The 21,672-nt window shown below is 47.6% G+C and overlaps 7 protein-coding genes across 7 annotated transcripts; 4 read left to right on the top strand and 3 right to left on the bottom strand.

The window, feature by feature from the left end:
- Nucleotides 1-223: 223 nt before the first annotated feature.
- On the bottom strand, nt 224-1,250 carry N7478_008806 (ribulose-phosphate 3-epimerase RPE1; the record flags this gene model as incomplete). The annotated part of the gene is made up of 3 exons (XM_056925020.1): nt 224-499; nt 590-841; nt 1,008-1,250. The coding sequence occupies 3 exons, from the start codon at nt 1,248-1,250 to the stop codon at nt 224-226; spliced, it is 771 nt and encodes a 256-aa protein (XP_056777746.1).
- Nucleotides 1,251-3,211: 1,961 nt separating this feature from the next.
- Nucleotides 3,212-4,896, bottom strand: N7478_008807 (uncharacterized protein; the record flags this gene model as incomplete). The annotated part of the gene is made up of 2 exons (XM_056925021.1): nt 3,212-4,442; nt 4,511-4,896. 2 exons carry the CDS (start codon nt 4,894-4,896, stop codon nt 3,212-3,214), a joined length of 1,617 nt encoding a protein of 538 aa, XP_056777747.1.
- A 755-nt stretch (nt 4,897-5,651) lies between these two features.
- N7478_008808 (ankyrin repeat domain-containing protein) lies at nt 5,652-6,662 on the bottom strand (the record flags this gene model as incomplete). The annotated part of the gene is made up of 1 exon (XM_056925022.1): nt 5,652-6,662. One exon carries the CDS (start codon nt 6,660-6,662, stop codon nt 5,652-5,654), a length of 1,011 nt encoding a protein of 336 aa, XP_056777748.1.
- Nucleotides 6,663-10,244: 3,582 nt separating this feature from the next.
- Nucleotides 10,245-13,193, top strand: N7478_008809 (uncharacterized protein; the record flags this gene model as incomplete). Its single annotated transcript, XM_056925023.1, has 1 exon — nt 10,245-13,193. One exon carries the CDS (start codon nt 10,245-10,247, stop codon nt 13,191-13,193), a length of 2,949 nt encoding a protein of 982 aa, XP_056777749.1.
- A 799-nt stretch (nt 13,194-13,992) lies between these two features.
- Nucleotides 13,993-14,489, top strand: N7478_008810 (Sm-like protein LSM2; the record flags this gene model as incomplete). Its single annotated transcript, XM_056925024.1, has 3 exons — nt 13,993-14,006; nt 14,068-14,318; nt 14,458-14,489. The coding sequence occupies 3 exons, from the start codon at nt 13,993-13,995 to the stop codon at nt 14,487-14,489; spliced, it is 297 nt and encodes a 98-aa protein (XP_056777750.1).
- Nucleotides 14,490-15,210: 721 nt separating this feature from the next.
- Nucleotides 15,211-17,786, top strand: N7478_008811 (DNA cross-link repair protein PSO2; the record flags this gene model as incomplete). The annotated part of the gene is made up of 2 exons (XM_056925025.1): nt 15,211-16,098; nt 16,158-17,786. 2 exons carry the CDS (start codon nt 15,211-15,213, stop codon nt 17,784-17,786), a joined length of 2,517 nt encoding a protein of 838 aa, XP_056777751.1.
- A 675-nt stretch (nt 17,787-18,461) lies between these two features.
- N7478_008812 (cytochrome P450) lies at nt 18,462-20,087 on the top strand (the record flags this gene model as incomplete). The annotated part of the gene is made up of 2 exons (XM_056925026.1): nt 18,462-18,754; nt 18,839-20,087. The coding sequence occupies 2 exons, from the start codon at nt 18,462-18,464 to the stop codon at nt 20,085-20,087; spliced, it is 1,542 nt and encodes a 513-aa protein (XP_056777752.1).
- Between the last annotated feature and the right edge of the window lie 1,585 nt (nt 20,088-21,672).

Below are 21,672 nucleotides of genomic sequence, written 5' to 3' on the forward strand. Positions count from 1 at the left end.
AAAAATCCTGTATAATCACCCAAACCCACTAACAACAAATGACGCATTGGAACACCGAAACCCCTTTTTGATCATCATTATCCCAAGAACTAAAAACCCCCACTATGAAGCCCAAGCCCCCACTAGTCACGAACAGCGACTCGCGCCGCCACAAAACAAGAACCAAGAAAAAGAAAAGAGCAAACCCCCACTATTTTCAAGTTCAGATTGCCAGGTGATAGTACTAGGAAGACCCCTCCAAACCTCTGCGCTTCTGTACCGCATCCCTCAATTTCGCAATAACATCCGCTGGATCCGCAGCGCCGAAAATCGCAGACCCCGCCACGATAACGTTTGCGCCAGCATCCGCCGCCTGATCAATTGTTCCCAGTCCCAATCCACCATCAACCTCGATATTCAAGTCGGGATAACGGGCGCGCAAAGCGGAGACTTTAGGCAGTTCGGACGCCATGAACTTTTGACCTCCGAAACCGGGGTGAACGGTCATAACGAGGACCATCTGAATTAGAAAAAAAAGTATCAGTGCCAATATTCAAAATAGAGTGAAAAGTAGAGTGTAGATAGGTCTTGTAGGTTGTGTGTCACTCACCTCTGGTCGCTCATCAAGATCGGGACTATCGAGAATATCCCAAAGGACATCAACGGGGGTATCGGGTTTAATTGCGACTCCGGCCTGCATGCCCATGGAGTGAATGTATTTGATCAATTGGCGCGGAGAAGTGCGATCGGTAGTTTCTTGATCGGTGGGGTCGGTCGCTGCGACGGAGGAAACAGCTGCTTCATAGTGGAAGCAGTAGAGATCACAGCCTGCTTTTTGGAAATCTTTCACCCATTTATGGGGCTGGGAGAGTTAGCGGGAGCTCGGAAGATAAATTGGATTGGATGCAGAGGGATGCAGAGGGAGAGACACTCGTGTAGAGTCAAGTCATGGAGATAGGATTGGGCAATTTGCAGCTTCGGGTTTCAGGTATGTGGCTAGGAAGGTAAGGTAATGTGGAAGAACACACCTCCATGATCATCATGTGGCAGTCAAAAGTGCCGCGAGCACAAGGTTCAAGAGGGCGGTCGACGCAGCCGCGAATCTGAGAAACGACAGGACAGCCGATTGTCATGTTTGGAACAAAGTGGCCGTCCATAATGTCGACGTGGAGCCAGTCGGCGCCTTGTTCCATCTTCTTAGAGCAGTCATGGCCCAGATCGGCGAAGTTGGCGCTGAGAATGGAGGGAGCGATAATGGCGGGCGGAGCCATGTTGGATAGGTAGATATGGAGAGAGGAGGAAGGTGAAGGTGGAGAGTAAGGGTGGGGGAATGGGGAGGAAGAGATCGGGGAGAATGAGAAAAGAAAAAAAGTTCTGAATTAGGAGAAAAGGAGGGAGGGGCTGTTCTTGTTGAAGCTCAATCGTGTTTACCTCCGGGTGGCAACTTGAACCCAAGGGTGGATATGCCGGGTTCACCGTAAGATGGGCCAAATCCCTTGTTCAACATAGATACTAATTACTTCTACGGTGAGTTAATTCCTGCTTGATTATAGGTATCTCTATATCTGTTCTATTTTATTGATCTCAAATAGTATATGTATATTCCATCTAATTGTCGCAACTTTAAATTTCTTCATGATGCAAACGGACTTGATAAGGGCTTGCAGACTCACGTGGGGCTCTATGTCAATCTGCAGTGATCGTCGCAATCTATTTCAGCGGAAGCTCCTGGGTGTCTGCCCTGATCCATTCACAGGAGTCAGATTGAATCATCTTACAAATCTACTGTAGGTGTCTCTGGGTTACCGAATCTGGCGATTCCGAGTTTCACGATGATCCCGATCCAAATGAAAAGAAAAAGAAAAAAAAAAATCTTCAAGTCTGGTGACCGCAAGCTCAGGGATGTTCAAGCTCGGACCTTAATTTGTTTCTTATTGGGGGAATTACATGGAATCCTTGGAATCCGTGTCGAAGCTCTGATGTATACCTGCTCCCCGCCAATCAAACTGTTTTTGATTCAGTTCAAGTTCAAGTTCCTTGTCTATTGTATATCCACATATACATCTAGAAATACTACATATCTCCAAAGAACATCTCAAGCTCTTTTCTTCGTTCACCATTCCGTCACTCCGATCTACCTCTACACTCCCAGACCAGAACTCTTGGCCGGACGCCTGTCCTCCAGCCTCCGAGTCGCATCAGCCAAAATGACCAGTCAAACAACCACCGGCAAGACGGCCGGAAATAAACACCCCCAATTCAAACCATTCAATAGCCGTCCGGTCAATAATTAACCGCTCTTCAGTTGTCCAAAACGAGGTGGAAAAGCGGACCCTCTCATATGTAAAGCGGGGATGCAAAATGTGTTGTGTCAATGCCCGGCGCACTGTGTTCCGCCCACGCCCCAAACAATCGGATAGAACAGCCCGACCCTCAACGCTTTCCTGTTCCTATCCAGGTTCGTTCGTGTCAATTTCCATGATGTCCCTGGCTGAGTCAGAACCACCAATAGTACTACATACATGTGCGGATGTAATCTGCCACTTTGAATCTACCACTGTATATTGTTGGGAAACAGGCAAGCCACAGACGCCACACTAATGTCCACGAGACAAGATACAAACTAAGGTCACGGTACTAATAAAAATCCATTTACTACTCAACAAAGGCTCTGCGGATATCGCGATACACACACAGTTCACATGTCATGCCCAATGCCAAGTGGACCGTGTCGGGCGACTAAACAACTGGCATGAGGGGGACTACTGTACACTAAATCCATAGTCGAAGTCACTACCATTAAGTACGGAAAATGGAGTATCGTGGTGAAACGAGGGTCTAGAAAAACTGCTTGTTAATCACGCTATGGCGTCATGTTGGCTGATCGGTTCGATCCACTTTCTAGAATATCGAGGATCTTGACTGTGATAAGCTATGCATGCAGGTGCCCTGAACTTTCACAGAAATTGGAAGTTTACCCGAGGTTGTTGGCCTCAGCCGAAGTTGATGATTACGCAGACTTGTAATTTATGTGTTTCTTAACGCGCTAATCAATTAAAGTGTTCTATCGGTGATCTAAATCATGGAAATGAGTAAATTGAACTCGGAGCTTGAATATTTCCATTTATAAAAAACTGCGTCTCGAGGTCATCAACATTGTTCCAAGCCTGTTCAACTTAACATACAAATCACCAAAACTATTCTTCTCCAATACCAGAAAACCTTATGCCAATCATGTCGCATACTCATCATGTAAAGCCATATTCTTCTCCTTCTCACCCCCCTCAATAGCACCCATAACAAGTGCCGTCTCCAAATCCCTCGCAGCATCAGCCCCAGATTCCAATCCATGCTGTAGAAGCGATCCCTTCTGACACGCCTCCTTATCCAAGAATACAAACTTATTCCGATTAGGCGTAAAAAGAAGATCCAGCTCCTCCAACGTCCGTCTCGAAGTCTCCGGAAAGAAAAAGAAAACCACAAACGAGATGCCGATATTAATCCCCCCAAACACATAGTAAACTTTCCAAGACCCCTCATTCAAAGCAGTAGGCATATACAACCCAAGCCAGAAATTGACAAACCAATTAACAGAAGTTGACAACGCAGTCCCCCTCCCACGCGCATTAATAGGAAAGACCTCATTCTGATAAGTCCACGGAAGCGACGCCATACTCGCACCAAAAGTGACCATGTAAAGAAACATGAACGCCACAGCCGTATTCCCAGCCGAAGTATCAGCAAAAGAAAACTTCATCTCCTGCGTGCTTGCATCAAAATAAGGAGATCCAAATCCCACAAGCATAGACGCAACAATAATCATACAAATACCCATCAGCACCGGGCCAATAATAAGAGGTTTCCTCCGCCCATAAACATCCATAAGCATCGTTAACGAAAAAGAAGCAACAAGAAACAAGGCAGACTCAATTCCATTCGAAAGGAGGGCAGCCTGTGTTCCTGTTCGACCTGTCTGCGCAAAGACCTTCGCCGCATAATATAAAATGATATTCACGCCTGTAATCTGCTGCATGAATTGTAAACCCATTGCTAGCGCTGTCCGGCGTCGGTACTGCTTATCCACTAGAAGGGATAGATAAGAAGGTGCAGGTGTTCCACGCTCGTATTCGACTACGACGCGGATCTCTTCATACTCAGATTGCACGACGGGTGCATTCTGGTCGCCGTTTGCGTGTAGGTTTGCGAGGACTTGAAGTGCTTCTTCGGAGCGGTCGTGTCGGAACAACCAACGGGGGGATTCAGGACGAAAGAGCATTATTGCGCCGACAATAGCGCCGGGAATGAGTTGGAGACTGAAGCACATGCGCCAAGCAGCATTGCCTTCGATATTCGCGGCGCCGTATTGAACCCAGTACGCGACGAGGAGACCCATGGCAATACCAAGACTCATCATGGAAGTCATCATGCCGCGGATTTGGGGTGGGGTGATTTCAGCGGTGTACCTAAAAAACCCATTAGAACCAAAGAGAGAGGAAAAAGAAAATATGTTGGTCCAGAAAGAGATACACACAAGGATATTGTTTGGAATAAACCACCAGCTCCAAGACCATTAACCACACGTCCAGCAATAAACATTGCCTGGTTCTGCGAAGCAACAATAATAGCCTGGCCTATCAAATAAACCAAAACACAAACCAAGATCGTAATACGCCGACCAAGACGGTCAGATATCAAGAAGCCTATAAGAAGTGAACCACCAAATTCACCCGCCAGTAAAGCTGCAGTCATACTACCCTGACGAAAAGCAGAGGGGGTATCAAAATAGCTCAAAAACTGAGTCATGGTAAGAATACCGCTCATAGAAGCATTTTCCCATCCATAAGCGAAACCAGCAATAGCAGGAGGGATAGCATAGTATAATTTTCGCGTTAGCGAAGTATCAATCTCAGTAGCCATGATGAGCTTCTAGATACCAATCGCAGATGTAGATTGGCAAGCCAGAAAGACAAGCGAGGCGAATAGAGAAGATTCAGAAAAAGAGAATCCCGGGGGAAACGCGTCTTAAGAATGCGAAGTGGAGATGGCATCCCAATTTTCATTCCTTCGCTTACGACTGGACTGGGGAAGGAAATTTGCTCCATCCCCATGCTCGCGAGTCGCAATGCGGGGCGGGCTAAGCTTTTTGAGCCGGCTTATTTATTTTAGATCCGGCTTGGCGGCTTATACCAAAGCCGGTACGCGGTGTTTCCGGTTTTCATTTTCATTTTCCATTGGGGAAATGAGTGACTAGGGCAGGCCGATTCCATTAACCGGGGAAAGTCCGGAGAGAAGGATCGTGGAGAAGCGGGGTTGTGTAAGGGGCCTCTCCACAGCATAAATGATTCCCCGGATGTGGTATTTTTATTTGGCCCCGGGGTAAAGGTGAAGCCGCTCATTTTAATTAGATTGCAATCCAGCTAGTCTATTTCCTTGATGAGGGAATGATTACCCGTCAAAGCGGTTGCGCTCAGGCCTCAGTTGGGTTGTTATCAACATACCAGGTACATAGCAGGTAGAGCTCACAGCTTTCTCCACTCCAGATTGCATTCCAAGTTGCATGATCAGAGATCCCGATTTATTTATTCATGAATCACAAAAGGAATAACACAGATCGTTACAGGTAAATCAGTTGAATTCATGAATTTCAGCCCCGATTTGACGAACTTCCAAGGCTACTCGTATTCAGGCGGCGGAGCTGATACCCGTGGCATCGTTTTCACCGAATCCCCCTTTGACGCTTTATGATTGCGCAATAACATTCTGATCTTCGGATTTTGAGCATACATTTCCGGAGTATATCCCCATTTATCCTTCAAATCAACCGCAGCACCACGCGAAAGCAAAAGACGAAGCATCTCAGCCGTCTCCTCATTATACGTCGGCGCAAAAAGACAGCCAGCGGTAACCGACACATGTAACGAGTTCTGTCCCTGATAATCTTTCATCTGGATATCCACGCCATTATCCAAGAATACCTGAACCATCTCAAACAGACGTGATCGAACAGCCTCATGAAACAGGAGGTGCTTATGTTTATCAAAGGCCTTCGTTAAATCCGGATAATGACGCAAAAACACTTCCACCGTCTTCGTTTGTCTCTTGTTAAAGGCGAAATAGAAGGGCGTTTGTCCAGCGTAATCCTTCCTGTCAACTTGCAAGCTAGGTCCAGTGACTCGATCCCATATTGATCGATTTAAAGCCTTATCGTGCTTTAGGAGAATGTCGCAGACATCATGATGGCCTCGTTCAGCAGCATAATGAAGTGCTGTTATTTCCTTAGTGTTGTCTAAAGAGGAGACATTATGATCCAAAAGAATTTGAACAATTTCAACATGCCCAAAGGCTGCCGCGATACGTAGTAGCTTGGGTGGGTTTATCTCAGCGAATTCGCAGATAGTAGGATCAGAGTCAAAGATTAGGCGGACGATCTGCATGTGACCGGCTTTTATGGCAAGTTGAAGTGGCGTTGCGCAGTTGCCATTCTCCATACGAGGCGATGCATTCTTCGCTAGAAGAAGGCGGGAAATATCCCAATGGCCTCCTTTCGCTGCATTGTGAAGAGCCGATGTTCCGATGTCGTTTACAGTATTTGGATCTGCGCCGTTTTCCAGGAGCTTTGTAACAAGATCGAATCGACCTTGGTCGGCCGCAACAATAATGTCTTCCTCGGGGTTGTCAGTCATGTTGACAAGGCTCTTGAAGAATGTGGACGTTGAAGTCAAGAGTGAGGTTGAGTTGTTCAATGTTTTATCTTTAATCTCATTCCGCCATATCAGATTTCCTGCCTTGTTCTGGCGTGCCAAGGCGGATTTAGCCTCTTTCTAGTACAATTATGGACCTGCTAAGCGAAAGACTTCAAATATGCCTCGCCTTGGCAGGGCGATAATCAGCTACGCCAAGACGGCTCTTCTCGCTTATTGCGTACTGATTCCGATCTCACGCCCGGTCGCCCGACGCTAACGGTATTAGACATTTGATCACTAGATCCAGAAATTAAATTCGGTCGCTAGCTTTAGAGGCCATGGGTTGCAAGCGTAGAAAACAGCCAGGCAGGAAGTAATGCGGAGTAAGAGAACCATTATTGTATGGTATAGTAAGGGAGTTATTAGTATTGAGATAGTGTTGAAAATGGCCAATTTTGTGGTCACTTGGTCGGCACCAGCACTAATAACAGCGCTTTTGATTTGAAGTAGAGCCTTTATAGAGGCTATTATGCACAAATATGGGTGGATGCTTCCGCTCGTAAAATTAAGGATAGAGTTTTGCGGATGTGCGCCAGGTTACTAGAGGCAAACTTGAGGCTTAAGCCTCCCGTCGCCTATCCCAGGTTTGATCCCGGTTGGAGTCTGATATAATCAAATAATGTATTCCCTTGATCCTTGTACAGTTGTCCCACCTCGACTCTGCTCACAGAATCCGAAATTCAATCCCGGTAATTTTAAAGCCACCCCAAGGGAACCGGGCAACTTGAATTTGAATCAGGTCCTGTTCCTCTAAATTGAATTCGTTCTGGTTGGTTGGGCCCTCACGAATGTTATATAAATTATATATAAAAGACATTTCACCATCTGTCCTTTTACTTTTCTTTCGCGGATTTCTTATATTGTGAGCCCCGGGAAGTACTAATAGGACTCAGCTACAATCCATGAACGGACCTGACCTGTACGTGCGAGCAACGCGAGGCTCAAGGCCATCTTGATATCCAACCCTTTCACAAACCGAATTCATAGTTATACGTGTTAGTTATAGATGCGTGTTTATGTTATCAAGATTAGATAGCTAGGCAGTGACGTAGTGATATTGCATCGCCACGTCGCGTCTCCTCTCTCCTTTCATCTTCCCTCTCAGGTTCGTTATCCTTGTTGAATGCACTGAGCTGTTTGATTCCAATTTGCTACTTATTGGCCAAGTCACAATACGCGTAGCTCTAAGCTTACCATGATCCATTTAGTGAGAGGTCCCAGCACTATATCAGCAAAATGGATCTTTTGAAAATTGAAAGCTGGTGCTGATAAATTACGAATCAATCGAAATTTCTCATCTCACATTCCTCGCTTTCACAAATCAAAAATCAAAATCTCAATTCCTACGAATCAATCCAGACGAAACACTTCGCATCCATCAGCTATTATATTGGTTGAGTCCTAATGATGGGAATGTTCAAATATGTTTAACCTTGCAAGTCGACCGAGAAACAATGAGATTCAAATGGAGAGTTGGATACGGCAAGAAGCCAGATATAACACCAACCGCATACGAATCTATCGCGCGCAAGTGACAAAAAGGGACGGCACAATCGTGACTGGGGGGTATCCATTTCGAATTCCATTCAGAAGTCTAATGTAACGAAAAAATCGACAATGAGGGCGTGTTACTCGGAGAGGATATAATATTATCAAGCGCAGATTTGGAGCGGGTTGCTAGGTTAGAGAATTGGAGTTGCACTACTTTTGTATTCTTGTAACTTATGTTGATTTATTTTTTAACGCAATTTCTTTTATTCATGCACAGTGGAACAGTGCCACCATGAGGAGGTGATGTTCTGGACTCCGTTCAGTACCAGGTCAGTATAAGGCAATACTATAGGTTGAACTACTGGCAGTCTATTTTGTCTTATAGGAACTCCAAATTGGATTAATATCGATATACTTTGTTCATTCCGAAGTTGTCGGTAGCATGAATTTCTCGAGCGCAATGGAGGTTGTATGTTTTGGAATCGGATTAAAGCAAATAGAACCCAGCAATGTTTCTCAGACTGTGACGCAATATCCACTCCTCAACTGTAAGATTAACGCCCACCAGAAGGCCTGATACTAGTATTTGAGTTTAGGATGGCTCAATGAGCAATTTCAAAATCCTCGTGTCAAATCTCTTCTTGCATCTATGGATCATGATGTTCGCATTCATCATTCCTATCCACGAGTCGCCTTCGGCTTAAAACCCCTATACTCGGTGATTAAATGTCGCAGGTAAATTCTAATTGTTGCACATTGATCGCTAGGCTTGGCCGGGCGGCTATTTAGCTTGGGATGAGCAAGACAAGACTTCGGGGAGTGTGACGGTTCTTAAATTTCAATGACGATGGACATGCCCGACCACGACTTCAGAAGGGATAGAATTTGAAGCCAAAGTCTGTAGTCACCAATCGTGAGTCTTCAAATCATCAAGCTGAGATTAAAAGTGTGTCATAGTACCCCGTGCTCCGTATTCATGTTGACCAGCATGGATGGAGCGGGTTCCCACCGAGTTGTAGGGCACCAATCCGCTGCATTTCTCTATGCGCCCAGGGTGATTTGCATCCCAACATCAGCAAAGAAAAATGATGATTAGGTCACATCGGCCTATCTAGAAAAGGAATAGAATGCAACCCATATGCGTCAATTAGCTGGAATTTCTAAAATTAATTCAGGCTAAGGAGGCAGTGCATGATTTCCTGGGACCGATTGAGGTCATAACCCCTCTTTTTCTGCGACTCAACCAGGATTCTTGACCGACTTCTGCTCTCTCTGTCTTGATGAGAGACTAATTATCCAGCAATTCGCGTTACGCGTGGACCGAAAAGGGTGATATTGAACTCGCACGGACCTTGGCGGGAACTAACTATGGCATCCACAGCGGTTAGAGATAGCATCTTACTGGCTGCATCATCACAACACGCATTTCGTCACACTCGCTCGCCTTCTGATTTGTCCACCCTCTGCATTATTGCTCCCCATTCACCATGTTCCCTTTGCCAGAATTTGGTGCGCATGGGTCGGTCTAGGGCACGAAATTGCTCCCGGCGATGCGCCCGCTGGTATCTGGACCAATCAACGCAGACGAACTCCTCAAGTCGACAGGGGGGTTGGCTTAGCGGTGCCCAATCTTGCAGTAGCTCATGCACCTGGTGACTATCCGAGTGCAAGGATTGACTCCTTCATGCACATCCCCCAGAAGCGGGACGAACTCGCTTGTTCTATATAGTCCTTCCCAACGGCCCGGGAGCACTTGGTTGAACTTGCGTCCTTCATTTCGTCATTCCGGTTTTTTTTTCATTTCGTCGTTCTATCATCTGGCTCTGGTAGCTAAGGTGATTCTTTTACTGTCTATTCATCGTCTTAATTTTTGATTTCTTCGCTATTGTTATCATCACGCAGACCCGTTGATCGGTGTCCATGCAATTTCCTACGACCAATTTCAGATACCCATAGATTCTTTTGATCCTCGCGGAATACGCCACGCTTCGGACAAGATCTACTGAACATACAAGATATCGAGCAATAACCATGGCCGACACATTTCGACCTTATGCTGCACGATGCCCGCCCCTTCGGCAGGCCCGAGGGACGCTGCTTAATACTATAATGGAGGATACCCGCGAGTCACAGTTTGTCGAGAAGGCTATCACCAGTACACAGCAACAGAAGCCGGCTCTCGCTAGTCCCAAGTTGACCTTGAAGACTACTGGATTGTCATTACCGACTCACCACCGCATTGCCAAGCTTCTGTCACCTTCATCTGCAGTTTCCTCGTGTTGCTCAGATGTCGACTGGCAACAACAGATGCGAGGATTCGACGATCTCTACGATGTCACGGACGAGGAGGACATGTATGATGACGACTCGACTGAAATCGTTTCCTCGTGTTTCTCTCCGGGAACACGACCATCAAGCCTGGTGACACCGATCACAAGGAATTCATACACCTCTACTGGAAGTCGTAGGCGCTCTCTGACTCTCGAGATTCCATCACCTACTTGCTGGCCATCGATGAATGGAACTCACAAGAGCTCGCCTGTTCCTCCAACTCCTCCACCCAAGATTCCTGTTTCCCCTGCGGCGCTCTCAATGCTTGGCCAATCTGTGCCTGCTTCATACGCCCCACCATCCCTTGATGGAAGTCTTTCATCGGACCAGGATTCTCATACTAGCGGACTGGCTACACCTGACACCCAGTCCCTTCCCGACGCCAGCTGGGATATACGAGACATCCACGTTCGACCTTATGTTGATGGAAGCGACAATGGCGACCTTGAGGAGGATAACTCGGAGATCCAAGATATTCCCATTACCATTGAGAGTTCAGAGGACGTTGACTGGCGCAGCGTCCTGGGAAGTTTCCCTCAGATCCCAGCGGCTCTTCAAAACAGCCGGTACGAAGACCTGTCCCGGGAACCAACTCCCTCTAATGATGGTGTCTTCCTGCCTGATGGTGCCCTGGCAATGCTCCACCACATCCAACTGGATGGTGCACCAGGAACCTACTCCGAGACATCTGAGGACAACGGTGAGATGCGACAGCTTTTGGCACCTCCCAGTCGCCCACGAAGTGCCGATGGTGTGACCCCAGCTTCGGAAATGTCTGGATATAGCTTCAGCGAGTTGAGTATCCCTTCCCCCGGTGGGTTCTTTGCTTCGCTCGCTCCACGTGCCCGCCACACCTGGTCTATCCCAAACACTTCCAATATGCCTCCCTCGTCGGCCATGGCCGAACGTTTCTACAACCTCCCTTGGCGTCAGGACGAAGGAGAGGTCGTTGAGCAGGTTATTGAATGGCCACAGCGCCCCGAGGGCGAGGATCCGTTGACTGCGGTCCGAGATGAACAAGGACCCCCGACTGCCATCCGCATCCCCTGCGAGACCCCCACTCGAACTGTCACTCACCAGGACAGCCCTATGAGCGCGACTTTCGATACAGTTCAAGAAATCCCTCAGTCTGCAACCATCCAAGAGTACGATGAGACCTACGATCTAGAGCTGCAGGAACGTGCTGCTGCAAGTCTTGACCGGACCGGCATCTGGCTCGCTGCCCAATCGACCTACATGTCTGCTTTGAACGAAACCAACCCCATGAATGAGATTGATACTGAGGCCTCTACGGATGTTGAGAAGGAGCTTCCATCAACTACCGAGCCCAAGAAAGAAGTTCGATTTGACGAGGGTACTCCACAGGCCCTCAGCCCTCTACCTCCCATACTTGCCAGCAAAGACTCGATTTACTGGCGTGGCTTTCAGTCAATTCGCGAACGAGCCGACATCCCTGATGGCTTCCTTCACCGTAACGTGCGTTACGATGCTATCCAATCATTCCGTTTGGGACTGGTCGATAACCACATCAACTGCCTCACGGGAAAATACGAACTTGTTCTTCCAGAGCGACCGGCGTACAAGGGGCCTTTCTCCAAGGCACCCCGCAACTCAACCATCACTGGTGAATTGGCTGAGAAGGCTCAGTTCTCTAAGCTCGGGAAAGAGCAACTCGTTCTCGCTCAGCTCTGTGAGCCCATGTGGGCAATGGAGGCTCTTCGCTCTCTCAACGGCAACAAACTCATTACTAGCCCTGCTTCCAGACGCCTTGCATTGACAAACAAGCCTATCAAGGCCCAGCAGAAACCAGGTCGTCAGATCCGGATCTTGGACCTCGGCGGTCAGGCAACCTGCGAGTGGGCATGGCACGTCGCTCACGAATATCCAAACGTGAAGGTCTACTCAGTCAACAACAAAAAGCAAGCCACCAACAGCGGAATTAAGGGACCATCAAACCACCGCGTGTTCTCTGTCAGCGACCTATGGAAGCTTCCATTCGGTGCCAACAAATTTGATGTTATCACCACACGCTCTTTGCATGCTCTCCTCAAGACCGAGTGCCCTGCCGGCTTCGATCGGGACGAGTACGATCTCGTCCTGCAAGAGTGCCTTCGCTGCCTCAAGCCCGGTGGCTTCCTGGAGTATATGCTGCTTGACGCCGGGATCTCTCGCGCGGGTGAGAAGTCCACCACCGCATCAGCTGAATTCGCTTCCAATCTCCGCAAGCACGGCTACAACCCAGCTGCATCAAAGAGCTTCCTTGCTCGTCTTCGTAACACAGGATTCGTGGGCATCAAGCGCGCCTGGATGTTCCTCCCAATGGGCATGGAGCCAGTTGAAGCCCAACCGCTACGTGAGACACCTCCACCACGTGTGCAGAGTGGAATTGAAGAGTACGAAGCCGTACATGGCCCCGTTGGCAGCACTGGTGACATTGCTAGCATCACTGGTTTACTTGGAGGGTGGATGTGGGAGCAATGGCTCATTCAGTTTAGAATGGAGATGGGTCTGGAGCGAGGAAAGTTGCTTGAAGGTGTTGGAGCCATTTTTGATGAGGGACGCAAGAATGGCGCGGGATGGACATGCTTGTCTGGTTGGGCTATGAAGCCCAAGCCGGTGAAGCAGATGGAACAAATTTCTCGGTTTTAAGGATTTCTGCCACTTTCTGACATTGACAACTTTGGTTCTACACTTCTGTGGTATTGGGACATTTTATGTAATTTAATGTGAGATGCGAGATGGAAAGAATCTGGAGGCCTTGAAGTGACAAAGTTGATTTCTTTGAAGTTTTGGCTTTTTCATGTTTTGATGGAGTTGGAAATTTATACCCATGGATTAGGATTACTACCTAGCTAAAATACACCCCCTTTCCATATGTTTCTGAAGCACTTGCTTATCTGAAAAAAATATTAAATTAAATGCAACTTTTAAAATTGAACTTGAACTTGAAGCTACCTAGTATTTAGATCATGATGTTGAAGTATATCGATACATAGTACTATAGTATATCACAGTCTATGTGAACATTCAATCCATCTGGGTTGTTGCATCCTAGAAGTACTAACGGGCGAGAGTATTTCAACTAGAAACTCACTAGATTACCTGATATATGAATAGTACGTCTATGGTCTTGTAACCATCGGAGTTGGAAGTTTTCAAGGCAATTCGCTCCTAGCCCATTAATGACCTCGGGCCTGTACAGTATAGTCTTCCACTGTGGAATGATCATCAACCCGATAAGTGGGTCGCACCACGTGACATCCACCACTGGATCGTGCCTTCCCTTCTGCCACCAGATCCCCGCGCCTTCCAGATTTGAGCTTCACGACGCCAACTTGAACTTCTAATCAGGTGATTGAGCTTCGAAGTTTCGTCCCTTCTAATTGCCGTAATCCCGACTACATTTTCTCAACCCCCCACGCGCGCACCGTCTGCGCTATCTTCCATCATGCTTTTCTTCAGGTATGGCTTCAAACACCCATTGCGACCGCAAATACCCCAGAAACTAACACCTAATCTATAGTTTCTTCAAGACTCTGACCAACCAGACTGTCACCATTGAGCTCAAGAATGACATCCGTATCCGTGGAATCCTCAAGTCGGTCGACCAGTACCTGAACATCAAGCTCGACGACGTTGAAGTACTGGAGCTCGACAAGTACCCTCACCTGTCATCGGTGAAGAATATGTTCATCCGTGGTAGCGTTGTTCGCTATGTGATGCTGCCCCGATCGGAAGTTGATGTTGGTCTGTTGGAGGACGCTACACGGCGGGGTGAGTAACCCAATCTCCAAATATCAACAATGACCCATTCCTGCCTCTGGCGGGTGTGAGATCAAAAGTCAAGCACTACATGCTAGGCTGTCTCATGAAGCCAGTTTGAGAAGTCAATAGAGACTAACTGATTCTACAGAGGCTGCCAACCAGGTGGGCAAAGCTCGTTAAAACGACCACGACATTCACGCAACAATTTCAACGTCACCATCTATATCCTTGTTAATGCCTCTCGACGCTTGTCCACGATGCGACGTCCCCCCGGATCGAGAAAATAGAGAAGAAAGAATATCAGGCCCGACAAGGGCTGCTGGCGAGGGCATGACAGACCGACATGGACAACCTCATTCCGGAGAGATTTAAAACGAAGCGTTTCTTTTCACCACATCGACGATATCGGCGCTTATGATTTACTACTATGTAATGGTAAAGGGGAATGGAATATCGAAGCAACTGAGCACAGTACACTTTACTTCATTTGATCCGGTCATTTGCATTTTGGGAACAAAAGTTGGAGTAGCCTTTAGGGCCCGTTTGGCCTGCTTTACATATGATTCCGTGTCCAATACCCTTGCAGTCATTGAAATCCTGAACTTATATTTGGTAATTGCTTCATCTCAATCCCGTGCCAGCTTGATGACTGTAAATTGTAAATTGTCTGTTTGATCATGTGACTTCGTGTCGCGGCTCCACGCGATGTGCGGCTTCTGGATTTCCTACGCCACTTCCAAGGTGACTCGAGAAACTTGCTCCATATCAGTCGAGGGGCACGACCGAGCTTTGTAAATAATCTCACCCTTTACTTCATGCTCATATCAACCAATCGAGCAACTATTTCCCCGGTCGCCTTCTACGCCTCGAGTCGTTATTCCTTCCTCTTCATCCGACCAAAATGGCCGGCCAAAATACAAGAAAGTCATTTACGCCCTCGAAACCAGCTTCGAGTGCCAAGTCATCGTCTACGAAACGCAATAAGAGTATTTTGAACTTCTTCCAGAAAACAGATTCCCCACAAGGTGCTACCTCGACCCAGCTGCGCATGTCACACTTCCTCGGCCCTTCTCGATCCCCAAGCTCTGGTCGCGGAACACCATTACAGAACAAAAATGGCTCTAAAACCGATACGAATGGAGGTCTGTTCCTTGAAGATAAAAAAGGACTAGCGAAATTACAAAAATCCCCCTCAAAGGAAGAAACAAGGCCACGATCACGCACACCAGACGATATCTGGGGCGAAGGAGACGATTTCATGGGAACGGACGACCGCCATAACGAGATCGAATCATCAGTGAAGCGCCGAAAAGTAAGCTCCGCCAATAGCTCAATTACCAGCGAGCAACCGGACAATGAGACCAAAGAACCGAAACCTACTGCACCAACCAAGAAAGCGACAAGCGGGCCGTTTATCGATGAATCCGATAGCGAAGACGATATGGATGGATATGAAGACTACTCGCTCCAGCCTGAAGCGAATAGTCCAACTGTCATATCTCCTCCGATCAATGGCGATGCCACCGGAGATTCATCTGCCGAACCTGAGCAGTCGCCGTTGGTAAGAGAAGCCACCAACTTTAACGAACATGACGAATTCGAGAATTTTGACGACAATGAAGGAGACTACAAATTTATAGGAGATGAATTTCGAGAACGAATACCTAATAATGAAGAATTGAATGGCTTGGAGACCGAGTTATGCCCCGAGGAGATTCCCTTTGAGGCGTTTGATAATGACTTAGCCTGTCCATCGTGCTCGGGACCACTGGCGGAGCTTAATGAACAAGTAAGTATTCGGTTCCCTCCTCTCCGCAGTCTATTCAATCACATGCTCATCTACCTCAGGAACGAATGATACACGTGAATGATTGCTTAGATGGAAAGCCGACCTCTATACTATTATCCAAAGCACAGCCAACTCCTATATACGAAACAACGGTCAAAATTGAGGAAAATTCAACCCCACTACCTCAAACAACGGGCATAAATGCGGGATCAACAAGAGCTGAACGAGCCGCGATCGCTCGACCGGCCCAGCCTGATCCTTACTCTCAAAACAAAACCGGACACGGATCGGCATTCTCTAAAATGATGGCAGGTAACGCAGAAGACACCGCATGGGCTGATGCAGCTGCGCATGAGGTATCTTCTCGCGGGAAGCAAGCATATCAACGGACCTGCCCATTTTATAAGATCATGTCTGGGTTCTCAATCTGCGTCGATGCCTTTCGCTACGGGGCGGTTGAAGGATGCAAAGCCTATTTTCTGAGTCATTTCCACAGTGACCACTATATTGGACTGAGCAAGTCCTGGTCTCATGGCCCCATCTACTGCAGTCGAGCCACGGGCAATCTCGTCCGGCAGCAGCTCCGAGTAAATCCTAAATGGGTTATTGATCTCGACTTTGAGACTACCTCTGAAGTACCTGACACGGGAGGTGTGCAGGTCACCATGATCCAAGCTAACCATTGCCCTGGAAGCGCCTTGTTTGTATTCGAGAAGAGCTTTGGCAATGGACCGAATGCACGTCGACAGCGAATACTTCATTGTGGTGATTTTCGTGCCTCGCCAGACCATGTCCGCCATCCACTTTTGTGCCCGAACCCTGTAAATCCGAAGACGGGCCAACCGCGACAACAACGGCTTGATCAGTGCTATCTCGATACTACCTATCTCAGTCCAAAATATGCATTTCCCAGCCAGAAACACGTTATCACGGCATGTGCAGAGCTTTGTGTACGGCTCAATGAAGAAGCTGGCGTAGGATTGGGGGAAGTGAATTCAGGCGCCGGTGGCTTAATGAACAAGTTCCTCGCGACGGTTGCTGGCAATCCTCAATCAAAAGAGAAGCCTCAAACTAGAGGCCGTCTCTTGGTAGTGGTTGGAACATATAGCATCGGCAAAGAGCGAATATGCATGGGCATCGCACGCGCTCTTGGATCCAAGATTTTTGCAACTCCACAGAAACAGCGTATTTGTTCATGTCTCGAAGATCCCGAACTCTCGGCTCTCCTGACCAGCGACCCAAAAGAAGCACAAGTGCATATGCAGACTTTGTTCGAAATACGCGCAGACACTTTGGCCGATTACCTTGATTCCATGAAACCTCATTTTTCTCGTGTGGTGGGATTTCGGCCTACTGGATGGTCATACCGTCCCCCCGCGGGGCGAATGTTGGAGAACCCGCCCGTGCCGACCGTTCTACGTGGCGAACACTGGAGGACGCCGTTCACGGTTGAGAATCTAACGCCACAGCGCGGAAGTACGCGGGAGAGTGCTTGCTTTGGAGTTCCATATAGCGAGCACAGTTCATTTCGCGAATTAACGATGTTTTGCTGTGCGCTGCGGATTGGCAAAATCATTCCTACCGTCAATGTAGGGAGTCAGAAGAGTCGGGATAATATGAAAGTGTGGATGGAGCGATGGGAAGGAGAAAAGAAGAAGAATGGACTGTTTCCCGTGGAGGATTGGTGATCTTCAAGTTGTATAGAAAACCTTGTCACAAAGCTACCATACTGCGTATTTACCCCCATCAGCTATAGAATCACAAAATATACACTGAATGCCCTCTTGACCAAATAATAAACCCCACATATCTCAATAAGGAAATATGCTCCTATGCGGCCTGAAGAACGTATACTGTGATCTAATGTTGGCTCAACCCCACAAGTTCTTCAACAATCACAGCGCGGGGATAGTATGAATAAGCCGGAAGATCTACCTTTCGCAAATCATTGCGCTATGATTTGCTTGAGCATAACCGAACCCGAGCTTCGGGCCTCGAAACCGGCACTATCATCATTAGTTAACATGGAGGGACCCACTCTGGCTGCTCTCCCCAGATACCGAGATCCCTTCCCGTCCACCACCTTGACCTCGGGGACACCATCATGAGTCTATATCACCCCCGCAAACATAAATACGGCCGTATGGCGAAAGACTGAGTTTCTATTTCGAATCCTATCTACTTAAAAGAACTCTTTGCTCTTGTGCTCAACTACTGAATCCGAATACCCCATTTCAGTCTGTTGTATAGTCCTTGCCGCTCATTCGGCTGATCCACTTCCATATACTCTATCTTGGGGCTTGAGCCCTATTCCTCTTTTCCTTCTTTCTCCCCATTTTTGTTTCTCCCTGGGAATTCTCGCCATGCTCGTCTCAATCGAAACCCTTCCATTCCTGGCAGGAGGTTTACTCCTCGCCTATTTTCTGGTCCCATACCTCCAGCGATCCCGTCTGCGTGACATCCCATCACCAAGCTTCGCCGCATTTAGCAACTTATGGCTCCTGCTGCAAGCTCGCCAGGGAAAGCGTTTTCTCTCCGTCGACGCAGCTCATAAGAAATACGGCAAGCTAGTGCGCATCGCACCCAAGCATGTCTCCGTTGCAGACGATGAAGCCATCACAGCAATCTACGGCCACGGAAACGGATTCTTAAAGGCGTAAGTCATACAAGCTTTTCCTCAACTCCAAACATTCCTGTAATGAACCTTCAAAACATGAGAAACAATCTAACACCTTCGCAGCGACTTCTACGATGCCTTTGTCTCCATCCGCCGTGGCCTCTTCAACACCCGAGACCGTATTGAACACACCCGCAAACGCAAGACAGTCTCACACACCTTCAGCGCCAAATCGATCGGCCAATTTGAACAATACATCCACCACAATATCGAAACCTTCGTTAACCAGTGGACTCGCCTCGCAAAACTCCAAGGCAACCCCAAAACAGGCTACGCCTCCCTCGACGCCCTCAACTGGTTCAACTACCTTGCCTTCGATATTATTGGTGATTTGGCCTTCGGTGCCCCGTTCGGAATGCTAGAGAAGGGTAAGGACTTCGCTGAAGTCCGTAAAAGCCCCAACGAACCACCCAAATACGTCGCTGCTATTGAGGTCCTCAACCGTCGTGGTGAAGTCTCTGCTACCTTAGGCTGTATGCCATCCATCATCCCATTCGCCAAGTATATCCCGGACAAGTTCTTTACAGAGGGTATGCAGGCCGTCGAGAATCTTGCTGGTATCGCTATTGCCCGAGTCTCCGAGCGAGTCAAGCCTGAAGTCATGGCCGCGAACACTCGTGTTGATCTTCTTGCACGGTTGATGGAGGGTAAAGATCACACCGGGAACCTGCTTGGCCGCGAGGAACTGACTGCTGAGGCATTGACGCAGCTTATTGCTGGCTCTGATACAACATCAAACACTGCCTGTGCTATTCTCTACTGGTGCCTTCGTACCCCTGGCGTTATTTCCAAGCTGCAAAAGACCCTTGACGAGGCTCTTCCCAAGGATATTGAAGTTCCCACACACTCCATGGTGAAGGATATTCCGTATCTGCAGTGGGTTATTTGGGAGACTATGCGTATCCACAGTACCTCTGCCATGGGATTGCCAAGAGAGATTCCGGCCGGTGCGGACCCAGTCACTATTGCAGGACATGTCTTTGGACCTGGTGACGTACTCAGTGTCCCGAGCTATACTATTCATCGCAGCAAGACGATCTGGGGACCTGACGCGGAGCAGTTTGTACCCGAGCGCTGGAGCCCGGAGCGCCTCACGGCACGTCAAAAGGCGGCGTTTATTCCATTCAGCCATGGGCCTCGCGCATGTGTTGGACGTAACGTTGCAGAGATGGAGCTACTCGTTATGGGAGCTACTGTTTTCAGACTGTTTGAATTCCAACTTGAGCAGGACTTCCCCATGGAGACTCGTGAGGGTTTCTTGAGAAAGCCTTTGGCCTTGCAGGTTGGTATGAGACGGAGGATTGCAGTTTAGGTGGTCTGGATCTGGTGAACTGGATGAAGTGTTATGATGATGATGATGATTTCTGAATTTGAATGTCCCCGCTGATGACTTACGGGAATTCATTGAAATGCGTAATCCTCCGGCTTTTCTGAGTTACAAATGGACCGTGTATATAAAATGATTACTTTCCACTATTTATTTGATTCTCGAATCAAGGTTTCGAATTGAAGCTCCCACTTCAAATGTTCCAGTCCGAATCCTTGAGCCTTTTGCTAGGCTGTGTATAGTAATCATCAACGTATTCAACGAGTATAGACCAGTGAGCAAGAATGGTATTTTGCTACATTCCTGGACACAAAGGCACCTACTTCGATTTTTTCCTCATTTGCGACTGACAACAGACCGTTGAGGCTCCAAAATCCGAGTAAATTTTGTGCTCATTGTCAGGTAAAGTCTACGACCGTATAGGTATCATTATCATTCTCGAAAGCCCACTGCATACACTGCTTATATGGGCACGCATTAGTGAATTTCATGGAACCACGGTAAGCCATTGTTAAAATATTACATAAACAGGAGTAACGTATGTCTTAGCTTGAATGACTTGCATTTCTAGTTTGACGTTCATCCATGCTACTTTCTGATGCGTCAAGCGCGGGATACTATACATGGCTCTCGAAACCGTGGCTGTTAATTGTGATTTTTTTTGCAGTGTTTCATTATTTGCATGGTTCATGCATTCAAAGATCTTCAGGAAACAGACAGTGCGTATACAAGCAGCATCACACCAACCTGAAGAATCCAGCCGACGGAAGGTAGCAGCAAATTTTATTCAGATCTGCTCTATTATTCATGTTTCTAGGGAGTACCTATTCGGAATACGTAGTATTGTCGCCCAGCAACATGGGTCCTGGTTTCAAGCGTGATGTTACATATCCACCTCCTAGTACGTAGTTGACCTTCTTGTTGGAACCTTGGAAGGATAGAAAATAAACCATACCTTGTGTCCATAGGCTGAGAGCATCAGACATCCAAGTAAAGGGCGCCTTCGAAGTTGCCTAGGTTCCACAGATTCCCCGGGTTCCCCATCTCTCATCTCATATAAAACCGACAAACATTGGACTTTCAAGTTTCTTCTTTCCCTCTTCACGTCTTCCCTTCATCTTCTCTTTTTGTTCAAGTTCCTTCCAACTTACCGTATTACCACTGCGCATGTCTCACAATCGATACATTTATCATTTGACATCTTTCTCAGTACGTTTGGTTTTAAAATATCTCTGAATTTACATCCCGTGAACTCTGTCAGATTCTGGCTTCTGAGGTTAAGAAACAGGGTCAGCCTTCAAGAGATGAGCGCTATTTCTCACAATCTCAGACATCTTCCCTTACCCCTCAAGCTACCTGCAACCTTGCCTAGTTATCAAACGCGATACTGACTTCATTTCAGGACTACAGTGAGCGACACAGCCATCGATATGGCGGGGACGTCCAGAGATGACTATGTTGAGCATATGGGACTTGACGAGGCTGGTCAAGATGAAGTGACTAAAAAGCTCCATGACATGAAAGATCACCATCACTGGGACCCAAACTTGCCTGATTAAGTTACTTATGA

Source organism: Penicillium angulare, assembly GCF_028827245.1.
Source record: "Penicillium angulare strain IBT 27051 chromosome Unknown utg000005l_segment0_segment0, whole genome shotgun sequence".
NCBI classification, from domain to species: domain Eukaryota; kingdom Fungi; phylum Ascomycota; class Eurotiomycetes; order Eurotiales; family Aspergillaceae; genus Penicillium; species Penicillium angulare.